Source organism: Mauremys reevesii, linkage group 7 (genome assembly GCF_016161935.1).
Source record: "Mauremys reevesii isolate NIE-2019 linkage group 7, ASM1616193v1, whole genome shotgun sequence".
Lineage (NCBI taxonomy): Eukaryota > Metazoa > Chordata > Testudines > Geoemydidae > Mauremys > Mauremys reevesii.
Window position 1 is genome coordinate 85327902 of NC_052629.1, and position 18868 is coordinate 85346769.

General features: G+C 37.9%; 1 protein-coding gene across 2 annotated transcripts in view; it reads right to left on the reverse strand.

The window, feature by feature from the left end:
- The window catches only part of LOC120368618 (centromere protein P), a 331679-nt gene that overhangs the window by 276258 nt on the left and 36553 nt on the right, over positions 1–18868 (reverse strand). For both annotated transcript variants that reach the window (XM_039480860.1, XM_039480859.1), the window contains exon 6: positions 8779–8875. In XM_039480860.1, coding sequence (XP_039336794.1) covers positions 8779–8875 — 97 coding nt within the window. The remainder of the gene's footprint in view (positions 1–8778; positions 8876–18868) is intronic.

The following is an 18868-nucleotide window of genomic DNA, read 5'->3' on the forward strand; positions in this document are numbered from 1 at the left end:
AGTTTTTAATATAAAAATAAAAACATCCACCCCACAGCAGCCACGATTATATTCCAAGTTCAAGTCAAGCTGATGCCAAAAGGAAAGAAGAAAAACATTTCTTTGTCCTAGTAGTGGCCAATGTATAACAGGAAGAAAATTCATCTTAACAATAACCAGTATGAGTAATAATGTTGTACATGTAGCAGGTGCACTATATCTTGCTCTCATTCCAAACCTTGATTAGTAGAGAAAGCTCTTTCAATACGTAAATAGGACCAAAGAACAATGATTGAAGTTGGTTTAGGACTGCTTTCCTATGAAAACACAGGTTTTTATACATATTAGAAAGAATCACCAATATTTCTTAAAAACGCTCTTTAACGGTCATTATTAAAGATTTATTTATATATTGTACCACAAACTAGCAGGTAAATTAATTTAATCTCCTAATATTCTCTCAAAAAAGCTAAAATGCTACAAGACGACAAGGGATAGTCTCTGAAATATTAGTGTATGTAATTTTATATTGTTTAATTTATCATCCCCAACACAGTGTAGTTTAGCTCTCAAAAGCCTTACAGTAATATAGGAGATGGGCTGGGAAATTAAGGAATTTTTGAAAAGTCTATCATGTACTTGTTTCGCCTTCATTTCTAATAATCTCTTATGAAGCTGAATACAGATTTCTTAATCTACTGATTTTTTTTGACCAATCATTCTTTTGTAATCCACGGCTTTTTTTAATGAAACTTGAAAGTATTTTTTTCTTCTTTATTAGTCCAGCAGTATCAGTTAAGATACAGAACTCCTCATTTAACGTCCTCCCGCTTAAAGTTGTTTCAAAGTTATGTCACTGCTCCATTAGGGAACATACTTGTTTAAAGTTGTGCAATGCTCCCTTATAACATCGTTTGGCTGACTTTACAAGGGAGCATTACACAAGTTCCTCTTCTCCACTTCCTCCCCCTCCCTTTCTCCCTCCCTTCCAATGTTTCCCCCGTCCCCAAACGGCTGTTTGGTGGTGCTTAGGACTTTCTGTGATGGAGGGAGGGAGGCAGTGAGCAAGCGAGCGGGGAAGCTGCCTCCACACCCCCGGCAGGCAGGGCCACCCGGAATGCAGGGGCTGCAGGGATCTGAGCCCTGGCCTGCAGCTCTAAAGCCCCTTCCGGAAGCCAGCCAGAGAGAAGCAGCGCTTCGAAGGGGAAAGCGCCGCTTCTCTCCTGCCGCTGGCTGTGTGGCTGCCCCTGCTCCTCCTGAGTCCTCCGGCCTATGCTCGCAGGGCCACATTCCAAAAGAGGCTTTAGAGCTGCAGGCCAGGGCCCTGCAGCCCCTAAAGCCCCTGCATTCTGGGTAGCCCTGCCTGCCGGAGGGGGGAGGCAGCTCCCAGAATCGTGGCTATGGGGGCGGTGCCGCGCTATGCAGAGCCACCTGCACACCCCCTGCACCAAACAGGAGCTGCCCCAGGTAAGTGCTCTGCACCTCCTGCCTGCCCCAGCCCTGAGTCTCCTCCCACACCGCGACCCTGAGCGCCTTCCCGCACCCTAACTCCCTCCCAGACCCGGCACCCCACCCTGAGCACCCTCCCGCACCTTAACTCCCTCCCAGACCCTGCACCCCCAGCCCTGAGCCCCAGGGATAAGCCAGGGGCACCTCCCCACCACAGTACAGTACTGTACAGTATATAATGCCTTTTGTCTGCCCCCCAAAAATTTCCTTGGAACCTAACCCCCCGTATTTACATTAAATCTTCTGGGAAAATTGGATTTGTTAACATCGTTTCACTTAAAGTTGCATTTTTCAGGAACATAACTACAGCATTATGTGAGGAGATGTCACATAATGTATGTCAGTATGTCAGCATAGCTGAGTGCAGATCTTGTTACTTTGTATATCCTCTGTACCAGCAGCAGATGGCCTTGCCTATGTTAGGATTTTAGCCATTGATGTAGTGTCACCAGTGTAAACCCCTCGTGTAGATGCACTGGACTGGCGCAGTGAGTCTGTACTAGTGATGATACCGTGGTGTAGCTACACTGGTGACTAAAATCTAAGAGACAAGGGTTCACAAGACATTGTTTTTATCAAAATTCTACTTAAAGTAATTCCTCTTTCAGAGGTGGGAGTGATAGTTATATACTTTAAAATTTACATATTTAAAATCTGGAGGACCATCTCTATGAGATTACAACATTCTTATGTTAAGTTACATTTTGGAACTGTAATGTTTGACAGTGTCACTTTAAAACAACTGCATCTGCCTATTTATGTTATTAATTTATTCACACGCTATAAACTCGCTGAGAAGCCAACCAAGTATACTGCTCTGTACTTTCTTGTGATAATTACTGATTGCTTGCTTTAAAATCAGACACTGACTACATAACTCTCATTGGATTTTGTGTCAGTTTAACATTTTACTGCAATCATCAGTTCATATATCACTTAACAGTTTTAAATACAGTCCTACCAACTACATAACATCCATGTACTATACATTTTTTGCGTACAAAATTCAAACAAGCTTGATCTTCCAGTCTAGTAATACGAAATTATTATGGCTCTTAAAAGAGAAAGTTCTATAAATGAGCAACTAACAAAAACCACCTGTGACTGCTTCAAACCCCAAAGGAAATATTTGTACGGAGACTGTCACATATTTGCGGCATTTACTAAAAACAAACTGGTTACTTGTGGCAACCCAACCAGCTGACTGTCCCAAATTCCTTATCAGACGTTTGAAACAAATAAAAAACTGCCCTCCAAACCATTGTTTTAATGTCTCCCAGTTACTAATATTTTATTGCCCTCCAGCAAATCATCAAAACAAAAATCTCATCTTCAGAGTGGTCCTTCATACTACAATAAAACACACCATAAGCAACACTGTCATTATTTCCAAATATGAACCTGTAACAAAAGGCTTCAGTGTGATACTGTGCAAAGTCATCTGGTCATAACATTCATACAAAATCTAATACAACAGACAAAATGGTGATGCTGTATCAGGCCCATAGATTAAGATGTCTACTGTAAAGTGAATACTGTACCAATCTTTATTTTTAGTGTAGGTGTATCCTTTTTTATTTTCCGTACTAACAGTACTATTTTAACCACTGCTCACATGCCCCTAGGTGCATTAATAATAAAGCCAAAAAAAAAAAACCTTAGCAGTCAAATTATCATTTTTTCTGCTGACTGTTTGTGACACCTTTGAACCTCTTGCTGTCTCTCCTATCTCAGAAAACATTCCTTATACGTCTGGTAAAATTATCACAATGTTGTCAAGAACAAGTGGTCCTCTAAGTCTCTTAACAGGTCTATACTCATTAAGCATGCGTGGTAAAGAAAAAAAGGTCCCCAAAAAGTATGTTTTTCTTAATCCTCTTCTAGTAATTTTTTTCATAGAAAGGAAAGTAACTTTAGAATCATTACATTTGTCATACTGATGGATAAAGTGTTCAATTTGTTATGTTTACTACTTATTAGTTAACATTAATATTTTGCATCATAAACTCCAAGAATTGAAGCAAGAAAATCTTTTCTGTTCCTTATTATTCAAGATGTTCATTAATAAAGTATTTTGCATGTAATATTCAGGGACTAAGAGAAGTGAAAATGGCTTTCAAAAGGATTATGATCTGAGGTAGTATCTTAGTGAGATGTCAGGGTTTTTTAAAAGATTTTTTCCCAATTTTTTAATATGTATGTCTACTAGACTTCTAATGAACTATATGACTAAATATGAAAACTACAAAAACTTTTTAATGAACAATACATTTTTGGTCAAAAAAAGTATTTCTTCATATTCTGCTAATTCATTTGAACAAAATGGGTCAAATTAATCTGATCTAACTCCACTGAAGTCAATGCACTTATATCAGAGATGAAATTGGCTTAATAGGTCTGTCTTACATGTTTTACTAGTTTCTCTTAATTATCCATTTTAAAACTAATCTTTAATGAAAATATTCTTTCAAACAGAACTGTATGCTTTGGAAAAATACAAGAGTTAATTCACAAGGAAATTAATAATTATTTTGAAAGCTGGCTCCAAGAGGAATTGTAGGACCAACATTTCCATATGAACTTTGGATTTTTCATACATGAGGCATACTTTTTTTGTATCTACAAATTGTTTCTCCTGTCTTTAGAGGCATAATGGAAAAAATCTTACTTTCAGATGATAATATGTTCAACAGCTCAAAAATCTTTTGGGTAAAAGGCCATAGTCAATTTATATCATAACACTTAACATTAAAAAAATTGCAAATTAACAAAAAACAAAAACAAAACACAAACACAATTGTGCTCTCTTTGTATTTGACAACACTTTGTCAATAGTCAGTTTCACTATTTCCATGCACAGTCATTTAGTAAAGACAGAAAAAGTGTAACAGAAAAAGACGGGGAAAAAAGCAATAGTTACATTGTGCAAGGTGCTTTGTCAGGTAACAGAAATTTTTAAAAGTCAATTTTAAAATACATCATGTTGACAGTATCTCTTTAAATGTTAAGTTTTAAGCTTTAAAAATGATCAACTTAAAATAAGAATACATGCAGCTCTATCGTTATTCAAACACTGTTACAAAACATGGGAAGAGAAAAGTTCACTTTGCCAGTGTTTTTAAAAGAGTTGCATAATAGGTTGTAATTATCTTCAAACCTGCCCCCTTTTTAACTTCAAAATGGATTTTGGAATGACTGACATTTACTGTAGAAAGTTACTATATTCATGGAGTTTACACACTTAATGGCTGCTATCATGGAATTTACACACATGAACTATGGACCAATAAAGCATCATTGCAGCTCCTAGCATCGATGATCCATATGCCCTCATGTCTTCCCCTACCTCCTCCTTTCTGCTTCTTCGTATAAGACCCCAAAAAGGAACAGGAATAACTGTGTGTACAGTGATACTTGGGATTAGAGCACTTCAGGGTGGCATGATCACTCAGTTGCTAGATCAGTTAGTGATGGAAAAGATTTCTTTTTCATATCATAAAAGATTATATTAATGTTTACCCACCACATTCTTGCTCCAGGACACAGTTAGGAAATCTCCCTACACATCAGAAAATAATTGGGTTACAGATCGTCTCCATTGTTACATTACAGCTGAAAACAGAAAAGGGTAGAGTATTTCATGGTGGACAGAAGATATCTGAGCACAATAAAATTACCACAACATCACCAGGAGCAAATGGCCCACCATGCTAGCATGTGCAGTGCCACTCTTGCACGGTACCTCTGAGCGTACCTAGGAAGGGTTCTGCACTAGCTGGAAGAATACTAGCAAGGAACTTCCATGATAATACCAACAGCCTTTACGATACATAAAATGTTTAACTAGGGAGGCTAGATCATATTTTAGCCATGTGTGGTCAGTTAATTCTATTACTAAGAGACTGAATGATAGAATTTTGAGGTCAGGTTGATTTTTGGAGGAAAGTCAATGATTGAAAGCTTTCTTCATAACCCTGTTAACAGGAGTTAGAAAGAGCAACAAAAGCAAAGGAGTTGAGTATCACATGAGCAAAAACCTCTATGAATGTACTGGAGGAACAATACAGAACAGTAATATAAAAGTGTGTGTTTGTAATCATAAAAGAAGATATTAAAGGAGTAAAAGAATTATGCTACATGTACAAAAAAGTAATGGTACACAGCAGATTTTAGGTTGAACTGAGGTTAATTCAGAGAAAATGTTCAGGAAAGGAAGTAATAAGAAAGAGGTGGTAAAACTGATTTAGGGAAGTATTTAAGAAGGCAGGTAATGTTCTTTGTGTATAATTATTTTTATAGTTTAAAATTTTTACCATGTTATCTATTTGTCATCTTGGGGCTAAGAAAAAATGTTGATAAGTTAGTTAAACAAGCTTGGAATATGCCTACTGTAGTTGTGCATGTTGAAATAAAAAAACAAGGGAAAAGCACTGTGTGTTCATTCAAATGCCTAGCACACTTATGAACACTAATAAAAAATAAGAAAAATCAATTAGAAATACCTCTAAGAGGGTTCAGGCTATTTTCTAAGTCAAGAAAAAATATTCTCATGGCCTAAAAGCCATCACACAACTTTATTCAATGGCAGAACATCCTTTAAACAGTTAGAAACTTCAATTAAAACCTTACAGATAAAAAAATAAAGTAAAATTGTATTACCATGAAAGTTCCATGGCTTGTAAGAAAACTGTACAGGATCACAGTTCACTTTCACAATTCTGCTCAATGGCACCTCTTTCATAGCAAAGTCATAGCTATTCTTGGACCTTTTAATGAATTTAAGCCCCTACTCTCTCTTGAACCACATAATATCAAACTAGTGTTAACCTTACCATACACAAGCCCTCCTCAGGTACATTCTCCATTAATAAATCTTAATTTGCTATCTCTTCATTTAATGAATATGTTGTTTTTGTTTAGGTAAGTTCTTTTCTGTTTGCTTTTTCACTGGCATTACAGACAGATATTTGAATAGTTATCAAGCTATGCTATAACTATGCTATTACAACATTATGATGTATCTGCAAATACAGTACTTAACAGCATTAATAGGACCTCAGACCTTGAAATTACTGTTGTGACTTTCTGGTTTTTATTATTACTTATACTATATTTTTATTGTCTAAGACCTCTGAAAAATAAAAAATATTACAGAAACAAATTGGTTTATATTTTGCTACAGAACTACCCATGTTTTGATATCTTAAATTCTCAGCTGTGAACATGACTACAACATAATTTATCCTGCATTAACATATAAAAGTAGAATTGACAAAATCTGTAAGCATTCTGTCAGAATCCACAATCATTCCGCTGCTTTGCTGAGCTGATTTTTGCCTAAATACATGCTTATTCCACTTTCAAGACACATTTTAACATCACCTCCCAGGCTAGTAATCATGCATATATCAACAGCCATGTCATCCCAATACAAATATGTAAAATAAATTTTAAAATATCCATAAAAATGAGGAAAAGTTGAGTCAAATATTGCATTTTTTCTTAAATTTTCCATTGGCTTTTACTATGTTTTTTTTCAATAGACTACACATGGTCTGAAATCTTCCAGCTTTACCAAGGAGCAATGGGAGTTTTCTTGAGCAACGACAGAATGAAGATAGATCATTTGAATATCAGCTTCAGGGTTAAATTGTGCATAAACAACCATTTCAATTTGTAAGCATGTAAAATATCCTGTCAAAAAAGAGGAAGTTCCTGTGTCTGTTCTCAAGTTGTGTAGCTATATCTTTGGAATCTTCTTCTTTCCTGGACTACAATATCTGGTATGAAGAGGTTACTCAATTTTTTTCTTGTCTATTTCTTTATTTTATGGTTGGTTAGTTAAACCTTTATCCCTAATAATGCATTTTATTTTAAAAAAATATGCATTTTAGTAAAAAAAAAAGCCAACCATCACCACCACCAGCAAAACTGTAGCATGACATCTTATGCCATCACAGTTCTAATGGATTTGAACGGGTAAATCCCATGACATTTTTACATAAGGTCCACTACTGCAGAGTCACATCTTGAATAAAGCTTTTTTATTTTTATTTTTGGCTACAAGAGGTAACATTTGAAATTAATGTTTTTTTATAAAAATTTCAGGGAATAATAAATTTTATTACTTTGAGATGGTATGCTGAGTACATATTTTGCCAATTGATTTATTTTTTAAAACTTAAATCACTGTTCTTCCCAATAAAACTACAGAAGAATGAAAGAAACACCACTAAGGAACAAATTATTATTTACATGAAAAATTATACAAAACAATGACGAGAAGTAAACTAACTGAAGAACACTATAGTTTAAAGTTAATTGTATTCTCCAATTAAAATTAGGGGACAATTGCTCCCCTGCCTATATAAAACAGCTCCAAATGTGGTCTTCCGAGATATGAAAAGATTGAGAGGCTGAAATCCAAATTATTGCTCATCACTGAGAAGCAGTGTTTAGATGTGACATAGCCTACAAATGTTGCTTTATTTTGACATATTATTTTGCATTAGTTATTCTGAAAAGAAATCTCAGTTGTACTACCTACTAAAAGACTGGCTTATTTTCACCACTTGAAAACATCAGATGCCCTACATTTCAAAAAACACTGCAGATACATATATTATTTCCTATCTCTCTGATGTTTTTACAGTCATGCTGGCATCCTGATCCTGGTAAAGAGGGTCTACCATGTCTGCACGGAATATAAATATCACTCCCACCCCTTCCAGTCAGCAGGAAAGGCAATCCAGTGACCTTCTCCGGACCTGGCCCCAACTGCTTCCTGACCTTCTTGTCCATCCTAATAAATTTTCCCCCTTGTCCCCACCTGCTGCAAAAGGGCAACACCCCTTTTCTTCCAACTAGCCAGAGAAATACTCACTTACATGAAGGTCGCAGTCAGCACAGTATTTTAAATTTCACTGATGCATTTACACTTGATTTAATCAGACTGCAATTTGTCTGAACAAGAATATGAAAAATGCTATGACAAAATCAACTTAAATAACACATTAATAAATAATTTGTCTTTTGTACATATGGGACACAAAATAGCCAGTAAGTCTATAAACCTTTGGATAATGTTCTTTCTCCTCCAATTTCAAGTTCAATAGTAGTATAATTAAAAAGTGAGTTCTACTCAAAATTAAAATTGTTCTAGTATTCTGAAAAGTGCTATGGAGAGTAATACTTATGGTCAATTTGCCCTTTCATAATAAAACTCTTATTAATATCAACACTTAGGAATGATAAGGAATGAAATATACAGAATGTCTTGTCACACACTACCTTGAAATGTTTGAAGGTGCATTTGCGATGTTCACACCACTCAGCAAAGGATGAAAGGCTTCTGAAAAATAGCAAAAGGTTTCCTCGTTCTTCGGCACTGTAGAAAAAAAAAAGAACAATCTATGCAGTGACTTCAGGCAGCTCTGGTAAAAAGCATCTATGATGAGTATATATGACATGGGTTTTTTCTGCTAAATAATTTATAGCTAAATTCATTACATTTGTTTCTTAAGTCGAGAACTTGCAACAAGTTGCATAATAGAAGAACCCTCCACATACAAGCTAATTTAAGGCAATGGGTATCTCTGCAGTGCTCACTGGAGGATAGAGATGTTAGTTTTTAAAATTTCTGTAGTACTACTGCTAATAAGATGTAAACAGAAAATATGGGACTCAAGGAACATACTACCAAAATGAAAGATATAAAAACAAATAAGAAAGAAATGTATATAGTTTTAGCATTACATCATCTCTTTTAGGTATGGTCATTTTTTATTTTAATATATACTGGATTTCATATTTCTGAACCCAGACTCCTGCCCTCCGCACCCAGTGTTAGGGGCTTTAAGGATTCAAGTAAGATCTCTCTCCTCCTATACTCTCACACACATCTTTATAACAACAGAGACTCTTCTCACTTTCTTGGACCACCAGAATACAGTCTTCATGACTATAGTATATCTGAGCAATAATCAAGGGGTCATTAGGTCATTTTCAACACCATGACATTAGGCATGGCGATATCAATGCAACAATTTATTTTCAGCATCAGTATTTTCCAAGACTTTTAGAAAATACCACCCCCCACACCTTACTTTCTAGCCATATGGACCAATATTTAATCCCAAGACTACTATGATTTTCTCAACTATTAACTGGGCTTTGCACAACTCAACTACATCTTTGAGACACAATCAATATCAAGTTCTCAACCTATTCTATTAACCTATTCTATTAATCAAAACATGCATTTTAACTTAAAATAGAGATGTTCCTATATTTCTGGCATAGTTATATTAGCCTGAGCCTGTATTTCTTCACATGAAATAGTTCTGTTAAATCAATGGAACTTCTGTATGCAAAATGAATACAGGATTGAGCCCACTATTTTTGTTGTTAAGAATTTACATTATGCTAGTGCACAAAGCACTCAAGCACGATTAGGGCCGCACTATGCTGGCTTGAAAAAACAAAAAGTGACAAGGTTCTATCCCTTATTAAAGCCTCAAGAAACCAATGTTTAAACCATTTCCCCCAGAACTTTAGGCTTTTGAGTTCACATCTATAATTATGTTTTTAATAAAACTGCTCAAAATTTCTTAATTCCATAAAAAACATCAATGGAATATATATCTCAGTGTGACATTGGCAGACCAGGTGTCAGCCCATGCCAAGGCCCCAGGCCTCACTGAACACAGACAAATGCATATCTGGAAACCTGTCTGGCATATCTCTGTGTTAGCATTGTTAAAATAGATGTTCAGTTGATAAGAATGTGTTTAGATTTGATGAAATACTTGTAGAATGCTGCATGTATTGATCTTACCTATAACATCTGTAGCCCATGGTATAAAGTTTTACAATGCAAACATTTGATATACCTCTATAACTCTGGTTTCAGAGTAGCAGCCGTGTTAGTCTGTATCCGCAAAAAAAAACAACAGGAGTACTTGTGGCACCTTAAAGACTAACAAATTTATTTAAGCATGAGCTTTCGTGAGCTACACGAAAGCTCATACTTAAATAAATTTGTTAGTCTTTAAGGTGCCACAAGTACTCCTGTTGTTTTTTCTCTATAACTCTGTAACTCAAACAGGAAAGACGCATTAATTAGTATTAAGTGTTTGTCCTGCACCCAAGAAGGCTTATTGAAATCAAATGAGCCACTGTAAAGCATCAAAAAACTAAGACTTTGCTGACTGCCTGTGCACGTATACACAGAGGAGACAGGTGCCACACTTGTTTGAATGCTGCAGGGAAGGGAATAAAAATCCCTGACCAGAAGGAATGTCATCGCTATACTGCTTGAACTCTAACGCATGAAGATTTCTAAGCATAAGTCAGGAGTCCCCAGATGTTTAGCTTGGGATAGCCCTAAAGGAAATAGGTGAATGCACATCTGGTGAGTGCACATTTGTAACTACAGTACAGGGTTTAAAAGCAATAGTGTTTAATGTTTGATTTGCCCTGAAGACTTGGGATGCATTCGTGGCCAGTACAGCTACTGGAAAAGTCTGTTAAATTGTCTGGGGATGGAGTGGGAATCCTCCAAGGACATCTCCATGAAGCTCTCCTGGAGGTACTCTGAAAGCCTTTGCAGAAGGTTTTTAGGGAAGGCTGCCTTATTTCATCCTCCATGGTAGGACACTTTACCAAGCCAAGCCATTAGCAAATGGTCTGGAATCACTGCAGCACAAAGCATGGGAGCGAATGGTCCTGGGTTTTCACTGTATTCAAGCAATATCTGGTCTATATCTTTCTGTGTTAGCTTCAGGACAGTAATATCATTCATGGTCACCTGGCTGAAATAGGGAAATTTTTGTAAGGGAACAGTAAAAGGACGCTGTTTACGCTTGGCTAAAAGGGATCATCCCTGAGGAGGGTGAAGGGATCATCCCAAATAGCCAAGCGGAGGGATGGTGGGAGGTGTGTGCCACACATTCACCCGAAAACCACAGCCACTCCTTTTAAATGGCAAACCCAACCACAATTGCTTGCTATGGGAAAGGAGGGCACTGCAGTTTAAAAAGATTCCCACATTTTATCAAGGCGTTGGAAGCCAAACCGGCATACCCGTTGGCTTATTGTGGCTGCCTGGAAACCAAGTTCTGTTGCCCAGCCGTGTGTGGTGTGTTACCACACCGGTAGGCGCTCAAAATAAAAGGAAAAATGCGACCTTGTACCTAAAGCACATGTGCTGTCGGCTGTGAATTGCTTGATTCACTGTGAAAGAATCTCTCTTTTGTTCTCAGAAATGTATCATCTTAAATTTTACTCTCGCTTTTTATCCCTCCGCAGGTGCAAATGTTTCTATGCTCCCCCTACCATCTCCGTCCCTGAAGTTATCGCAGATTAGAAGGCGAAAAAACACACACTCGTGATGACACGTTTTCTGAGCTCATGCAGTCTTCCCGCACTGATAGGGCACAGCTGAATGCATTGAGGCATTCAGTGGCAGAGTCAAAGAAAGCATTAAGTGAGCGCAATGAGAAGAGGCAGGATGCAAAGCTGAGGCTAATGGGGAAGCAAACGGAAATGCTCAGGCGTCTGGTGGAGCTGCAGGAAAACCAACAAGAGCACAGACCACTGCTGCATCCACTGTACAACTGCCTGCCCTCCTCCCCATGTTCCATATCCTCCTCACCCAGACACCCAAGAACGCAGTGGGGGAAGGCTCCGGGCACCCAGCCACTGCACTCCAGATGATGGCCCAACCAACAGAAGGTTGTCATTCAAACAGTTGGCTTATAGGGAGTTAAAATCAACAAAAGGGGCGGGTTTGCATCAAGGAGAAACACACAAGTGTCAAACCGTAGCCTGGCCAGTCATGAAACTGGTTTTCAAAGCCTCTCCGATGCGCAGCACACCTACCTGTGCTCTTCTAATCGCCTTGGTGTCTGGCTGTTAAAAATTGGCAGCCAAGCAATTTGCCTAAACCTCCCACCCAGCCATAAACATCTCCCCCCTACTCTCACGGATATTATGGAGCACACAGAAAGCAGTAATAACAACAATGGGAATATTGGTTGCGCTGAGGTCTAATCTAATCACCAAACAGCACCTGCGAGCTATTAAACGTTCTACCACCATTCTGCACTTGCTCAGCCTATAGTTGAACTGCTCCTTACTACTGTCCAGACTGCCTGCGTATGGCTTCATGAGCCATGGGAGCAAGGGGTAGGCTGGCTCTCCAAGGATAACTATTGGCATTTCAACATCCCCAACAGTAATTTTCTGGTCTGGGAAGTAAATCCCTTTTTGCAGCTGCTCAAACAGTCTGGAGTTCCTAAAGATGCGAGTGTCATGCACCTTTCTTGGCCTCTCTACGTTGATGTCGGTGAAACATCCCTTGTGATCCACCGGGGCTTGCAGCGCTGTTGAGAAGTACCCCTTGCGGTTTACATACTGGTTGGCAAGGTGATCCGGTGCCAAGATAGGGATATGCGTTCCATCTATCGCCTCACCACAGTTAGGGAACCCCATTGCAGCAAAGCCATCCACTATGACCTGCACATTGCCCAGAGTCACTACCCTTGATAGCAGAACGTCAGTGATTGCACTGACTACTTGAATCACAGCAGTCCCAACAGTAGATTTGCCCACTCCAAATTGATTCCCAATTGACCAGTAGCAGTCGGCCGTTGCAAGCTTCCACAGTGCTATCGCCACTCGCTTCTCAACAGTCGGGGCAGCTCTCATCTTCATATTCCTGCGCTTCAGGGCGGAGGAAAGCTACTCACAGAGTTCCAGGAAAGTGGTCTTACACATGCAAAACTTTCACAGCCACTGGGAATCATCCCATACCTGCAACACTATGTGGTCCCACCAGTCTGTGCTTGTTTGCCGGGCCCAGAATCGGCGTTCCACTGTATCAACTAGCCCCACTGCCGCCATGATGGCCCAATTGCCAGAGCCCATGCTTTCGGGAACGTCAGTGTCCATGTCCTTATCACAATGGTCCTCATGCTGCCATCCCTTAGCCAGGTTCTGCACATAAAGCAGTATAACGCGCAAGGTGTTTACAATGCTCGCAACAGCAGCGGTGAGCTGAGCGGGCTCCATGCTTGCTGTGCTATGACGTCTGCATGGGTAACCCAGGCAAAAAGGCATAAAATGATTGTCTGCAGTTGCTTTCACAGAGAGAGTAAGGGAGGGGAGAGTGACAACATGTACCGCTGCTTGGGGTTCTCTTAAATTTCCTGTATCTTTCAACTTTAACTAGAATTTCTTTCAGACAGAATTATTCCCACTGAGAACAATAGGTGTAAAACAGCCAAATGAGATTATATAATATTTTGCTGCAAGGCCTGCAATCTTCTATTAGCAGTAAGCACAAGCTAGGTAAAAAATTTTGACAATGGAACACAGTGATAGATTACAAGATGCTCATCATGTTTCCAGTCTGGCTTAAACAACTGTTGACATGAAACCCTGAACTTTTGTAAAATATATATCTCAGTCATTATATGCAGATCTAAATGTATCTTGATTCTGACTAACATATTTAGGCTTGAAAGGATTTGATTTTTATGGGTAAATCTTAGTAAACGTTGATTTAACTACATGCCCACAAACAAATGAAAATATATTTCCATAGATAATACAGATTTATAAATCAGCAAAGTAAGAAAAACGCTGCTCAAAAACTTAGAGTTTAAGGATACTTATTTCGTAAATTTTGGCATGTGATGTAACTTTTTGAATCACAAGATCTACTGTCATTGCATAATGACCACCTACTGTCTGCCCCTTGTAATTTTGCAAAACGGCAAACATTCAAATTGAAAAAAATCTAGAACAAACTGCTTAAAAATAAACATTGATATTATCCATTGAAATTATTTTTAAAAAATCTAATTCTGCCAAGCCCACCTACATTATAAGCTGTATGTAGTGTTGTTCGTCTTGTCAGTCCCACAATATTAAAGAAACAAAGCAGGAGAGGTAATATCTTGTATTGAACCAACTTCTGTTGGTGAGAGAGACAAGTTTTTGAGCAGGGGTTCTCAAACTGGGGGTCAGGAGGTTATTAAATGGGGGGTCACGAACTGTCAACCTCCACCCCAAATCCCGCTTTGCCTCCAAAATTTATAATGGTGTAAAATATATAAAAAGTGTTTTTAATTTATAAGAGGGATCGCACTCAGAGGCTTGCTATGTGAAAGGGGTCACCAGTAAAAAAAAAGTTTAAGAGCCCCTGCTTTTGAGCTTACACAGGTCTGGGAAACATTCTCAGCATCATGGCTGAGGTGGAATGGATTGTTTAGCATATGTAGTTAATACACATGTGGTACCACGGTGGATAAAAATCAATATTAAAAAATTATTTAAATTGGATTTTTTTGAAAAAATGCTTTTTGAGGAAAAAATCTATCTAAAGATAAAGATATGTTATAGCTCAAAGCTATCTCATCATGGAATAGGATTATAAATTCTAATTCTATACTATGAGAATATATTCATGTAATGTTTAAGAAAAGTTTTGTAAATGAGTTCCAATAGTTCATGGACAGGGCTGGCTCCAGCTTCTTTGCCACCACAAGTGGTGAAGCGAAAGAGAAAAAAAAGATAAAGCCGCTTCTTTCTTCAGCAGTAGGTCCTTCGCTCCGAGAGGGATTGAGGGACTTGCCGCCCCTTTCCATTGGCTGCCCCAAGCACCTGCTTCCTGTGCTGGTGGCTGGAGTCGGCCCTGTTCATGGATTACGAACCGAATTTTATGGGGCTCCAGGTGCTTCTCTATAGATTATTTACACTAATCTTTCTATTTACCCAATGAGATTCAGTGCTCAGTCTAGAAGATACCATCAGACATGCTTAGTTTTGCAGTTCTCAAACTATGGATTTGTGGCTCCAGAGAGAACATGCCTGTTAACAGCAAAAATGTTTTTAAATAATTAAATAAATATATAGAGAGAGGTGAGAAATAACAGATCTATTATCCCTCTGCAAATTTGTGTACACAGAGTCAATCCCTTACCTCTCTCTAAAAGTGCAAAGTTTCAAAATCTTCAATGAACAGAAGATTGTTGGGGGCGGAATAGATGTGGACAAGAAGAAGAAGTCTGGCGATAAATGTGAGAAGGGAGGGACAGGCTGTAGAAACAAAAAAGTGACACTGTTTGAGCAGCATATTCCAGAAGTCTTGAGGTCTTTCTGAGTGTAGCCTTCATTGATTTGAGATCTACCATACCATTCTCTCACTAGAAGGGAAAACCTATAATGGCAGCAGGCCGTAAAAGAGACCCAGTTTGGGAATATTTTAATGAAGTGCCTCTACCTGTGGGTAAGACAGGCATGCATGTAAAATGAAAACAGTGCAACAAAGAAATGCAGGGCCTGGTTGACCGAATGAAACAATATAATGAGAAGTGTTCCTTCTCAGGAGGAAGCTGCGTTGAAGATGATGAAAGGAACATGTCTGAACATGCAGGATCTTCAAGTTGGTAAACTTTTTTATTTCATACTGCTTTCTTAAAGACTGCCTTTCTTCCTTCTGCACTATTCTTGAATTTTCATGATTGAGCAAAAAATATAGTTATTCTATAGTACTTCATTTTAGATGCAGTTGTGATAAAAAATTAATAGCCAGATCTTCCTTTTACAATTTCACCTTTAAAGTACTACTGGGTGTCAGTGAATGCAATGAGTAATACTAAATGAGCAGTATGGTAATAAGTAAATAACTGCACTGACTTATTTTGTTTAGGAGAATCCATCCTTAACCTACAGGATTCTGAAGACTATCTACCTTCAAGATCACCATCATCTTCTATAGTTTCATAGTTATCTGCCAATGATAGTGTTTCAGTCAGATCATGTATGTCACATAGCCACACTATATCACCTGTACCAAAAAGGAAAAAAAATCTCCATCATCCACAAACAACCATAAATAAGTTTGTGATAAGAATCAGCAGATAATAAAAAGAGGTAATTGATGAAAAAACTGCCCGGTTTGTTTATGCAACAAACTCTCCTTTCTGTGTGATTGAGAACCCACACTTCATTAACATGGTTCAGTCATTAAGACCAGGATACAGTCCACCCAATAGAGCAGATGTTGCAGGGAAATTGCTGGATAAAGTGTATGAAAGAGAAATTGAGCAGTGTGCAAAAGGTCTAGAGGGTAAAATTGTTAACCTGAGTCTTGATGGGTGGAACAATATCCACAATGATCCTGTTGTATGTGCTTGTGTGACAACAGAAGAAGAGAATGTCTTCCTTACAGAAACAATTGATACATCAGGAAATGCACACCCAGCAGAATACTTACAAGAAGTAGCAGTAAAAGCTATAACAAACTGTGAACAAAATTCAAATGTCTAGTACGCAACTTGGTCACAGACAATGCTACAAATGTATCCAAGATGAGAAGAAATTATTTAGAAGAGAGTGAAGAGAGACCCAGGCTAATAACATATGATTGCAGTGCTCACTTCATGCACTCCTAGCCAGAATTCAGTGTTCCAGAAATAAAGGCTAATGTTGTTGAAATTGCAAAATATTTCTGTAACAATCACTTTGCAGCAGCTGCTCTGAAAGAAGTGGGAGGAACGAAGCTAACTCTCCCACAAGACGTGTGACAGAATTCAGTAGTGGACTGTTTTGAGCACTATATCAAGAATTGGCCCAATCTGATGAGTTTGTGAACAAAATCGTGAAAAAATAGATGGCACGGTGACAGCCAAAGTTCTCAACATTGGGCTTAAGAGAAATGTTGAACTCATGCTGAGTACACCCCGAAGCCTATTTCCGTAGCCCTGAATAAAATGCAGGGAAATAGCTGTTTTATTGCTGACAGTGTTGAAATTTGGAAGGAACTGAGTGAGATCTTAAAAAGAGAAATATGCAATGTCAGAGTTAAATTACAAGCATTAAAAAAAACAAATGGGACAAGCACTATCTCCAGCTCATTTTCTTGCAAATATTCTCAATATTCGGTACCAGGCTCAAACCTTCACTGGCTATTACATGGACATCCAGGAATCATCCCTCCATAATGCCAACTATAATAAACTTCAGAGCTAAGGGTGAACCATTCAAGAAATATATGTTTGCTGATGATGTTTTAAAGAAAGTCACACTAGTGAACTGGTGGAAGTCACTTAAGCATTTTGATTCAGAGACTGTTGAAATGATAATCTCACTTTTAACAGCAGTAGCTTCTTCTGCCAGTGTAGAAAGAATATTTTCTTACTTTGGACTAATTCATTCCAAATTGAGAAATCGTTCGAGACCTGAAAAAGCAGGAAAGCTTGTTTTTCTTTTCCAGATGATGAAGAAACAGGAAAATGAAGGTGAAGACAACTGAGTTAGCTGCAGAAGCCAATATTTTAAGTTTCTCATGTTGATCTGGCTGACATAGTCGATTTAATTTTTTTTATATATTTTATTTAACTATTTTAGTTAAAAACAATTTTTACAAAAACAAACCTGATTTTAAAAAACTTGAATGTTTAACTACATTCAAAAATGCATATGCTTGTTTTGTTAAAATATTATGTCTGCTGTTGAAGAAAAATATCCAGAATACATAACGTTGTAGTTTTATTATATAAAACAATTTAAATGTCTGTCTGGTGATGTTCTCCTCCTAATACAGCATGGTAAGAAATCCTCCAAATATTAATGATTAACCTGTTGAACTGGAGATAGTTTACCTCCCAATAACTTTATAAATATCTGCTTCAATTATCTTTGGTAAATGAAATAACCAAACAATCATCCATTTTCTGATATAGCTGTAAAACGAATCTGAAAAGTTTTCAAAATAAATCACTTTAAAAATGTATAGTGTGTACCTTCTAAAAATGAAACCTACATCTATCTCTGAGTTGTGAAGAATATGCATTAAGGTTATAACAACCAACAAGAATGCACTTTTATGTAGAAATCCATGATTAAACCGAGTCTTCCTGATTAGTGATATAAATCATTAATTAAACCAAGTCCAACCTGTGTGGTACATACCTATTCCTCTTCTGAAGAGGTGAAAAAGCTTGTCTCTCTCACCAACAGAAGTGTTCCCAATAAAAGATATTACCTCACCCACCTTGTCTCATATAAGCCGGCATGTCACCAATGTTTTGGAAAGGAGTTCCTTCAACATCTCGAAAAAATAATAATTAAAACCTGTCACCATCTAGGTATACAGAAAGGAAAGCTTTGGTAATCTCGCTTTCTGGCACTTCTGAAAGCATCAGTATCAGGGAGTAGGAGTGTGAGAGAGGAAGAAATAAATTTCTTGAACTTTTGGCTTTGTTAGGTTGGCATTAGATAAGTAGCGGCAAGTAAACTTGATCGTGCTAAATAGCATTTACATACCCAAACTTTCAACATGGCTAAGTTTGTCATTCGGAAAGTATGTCCT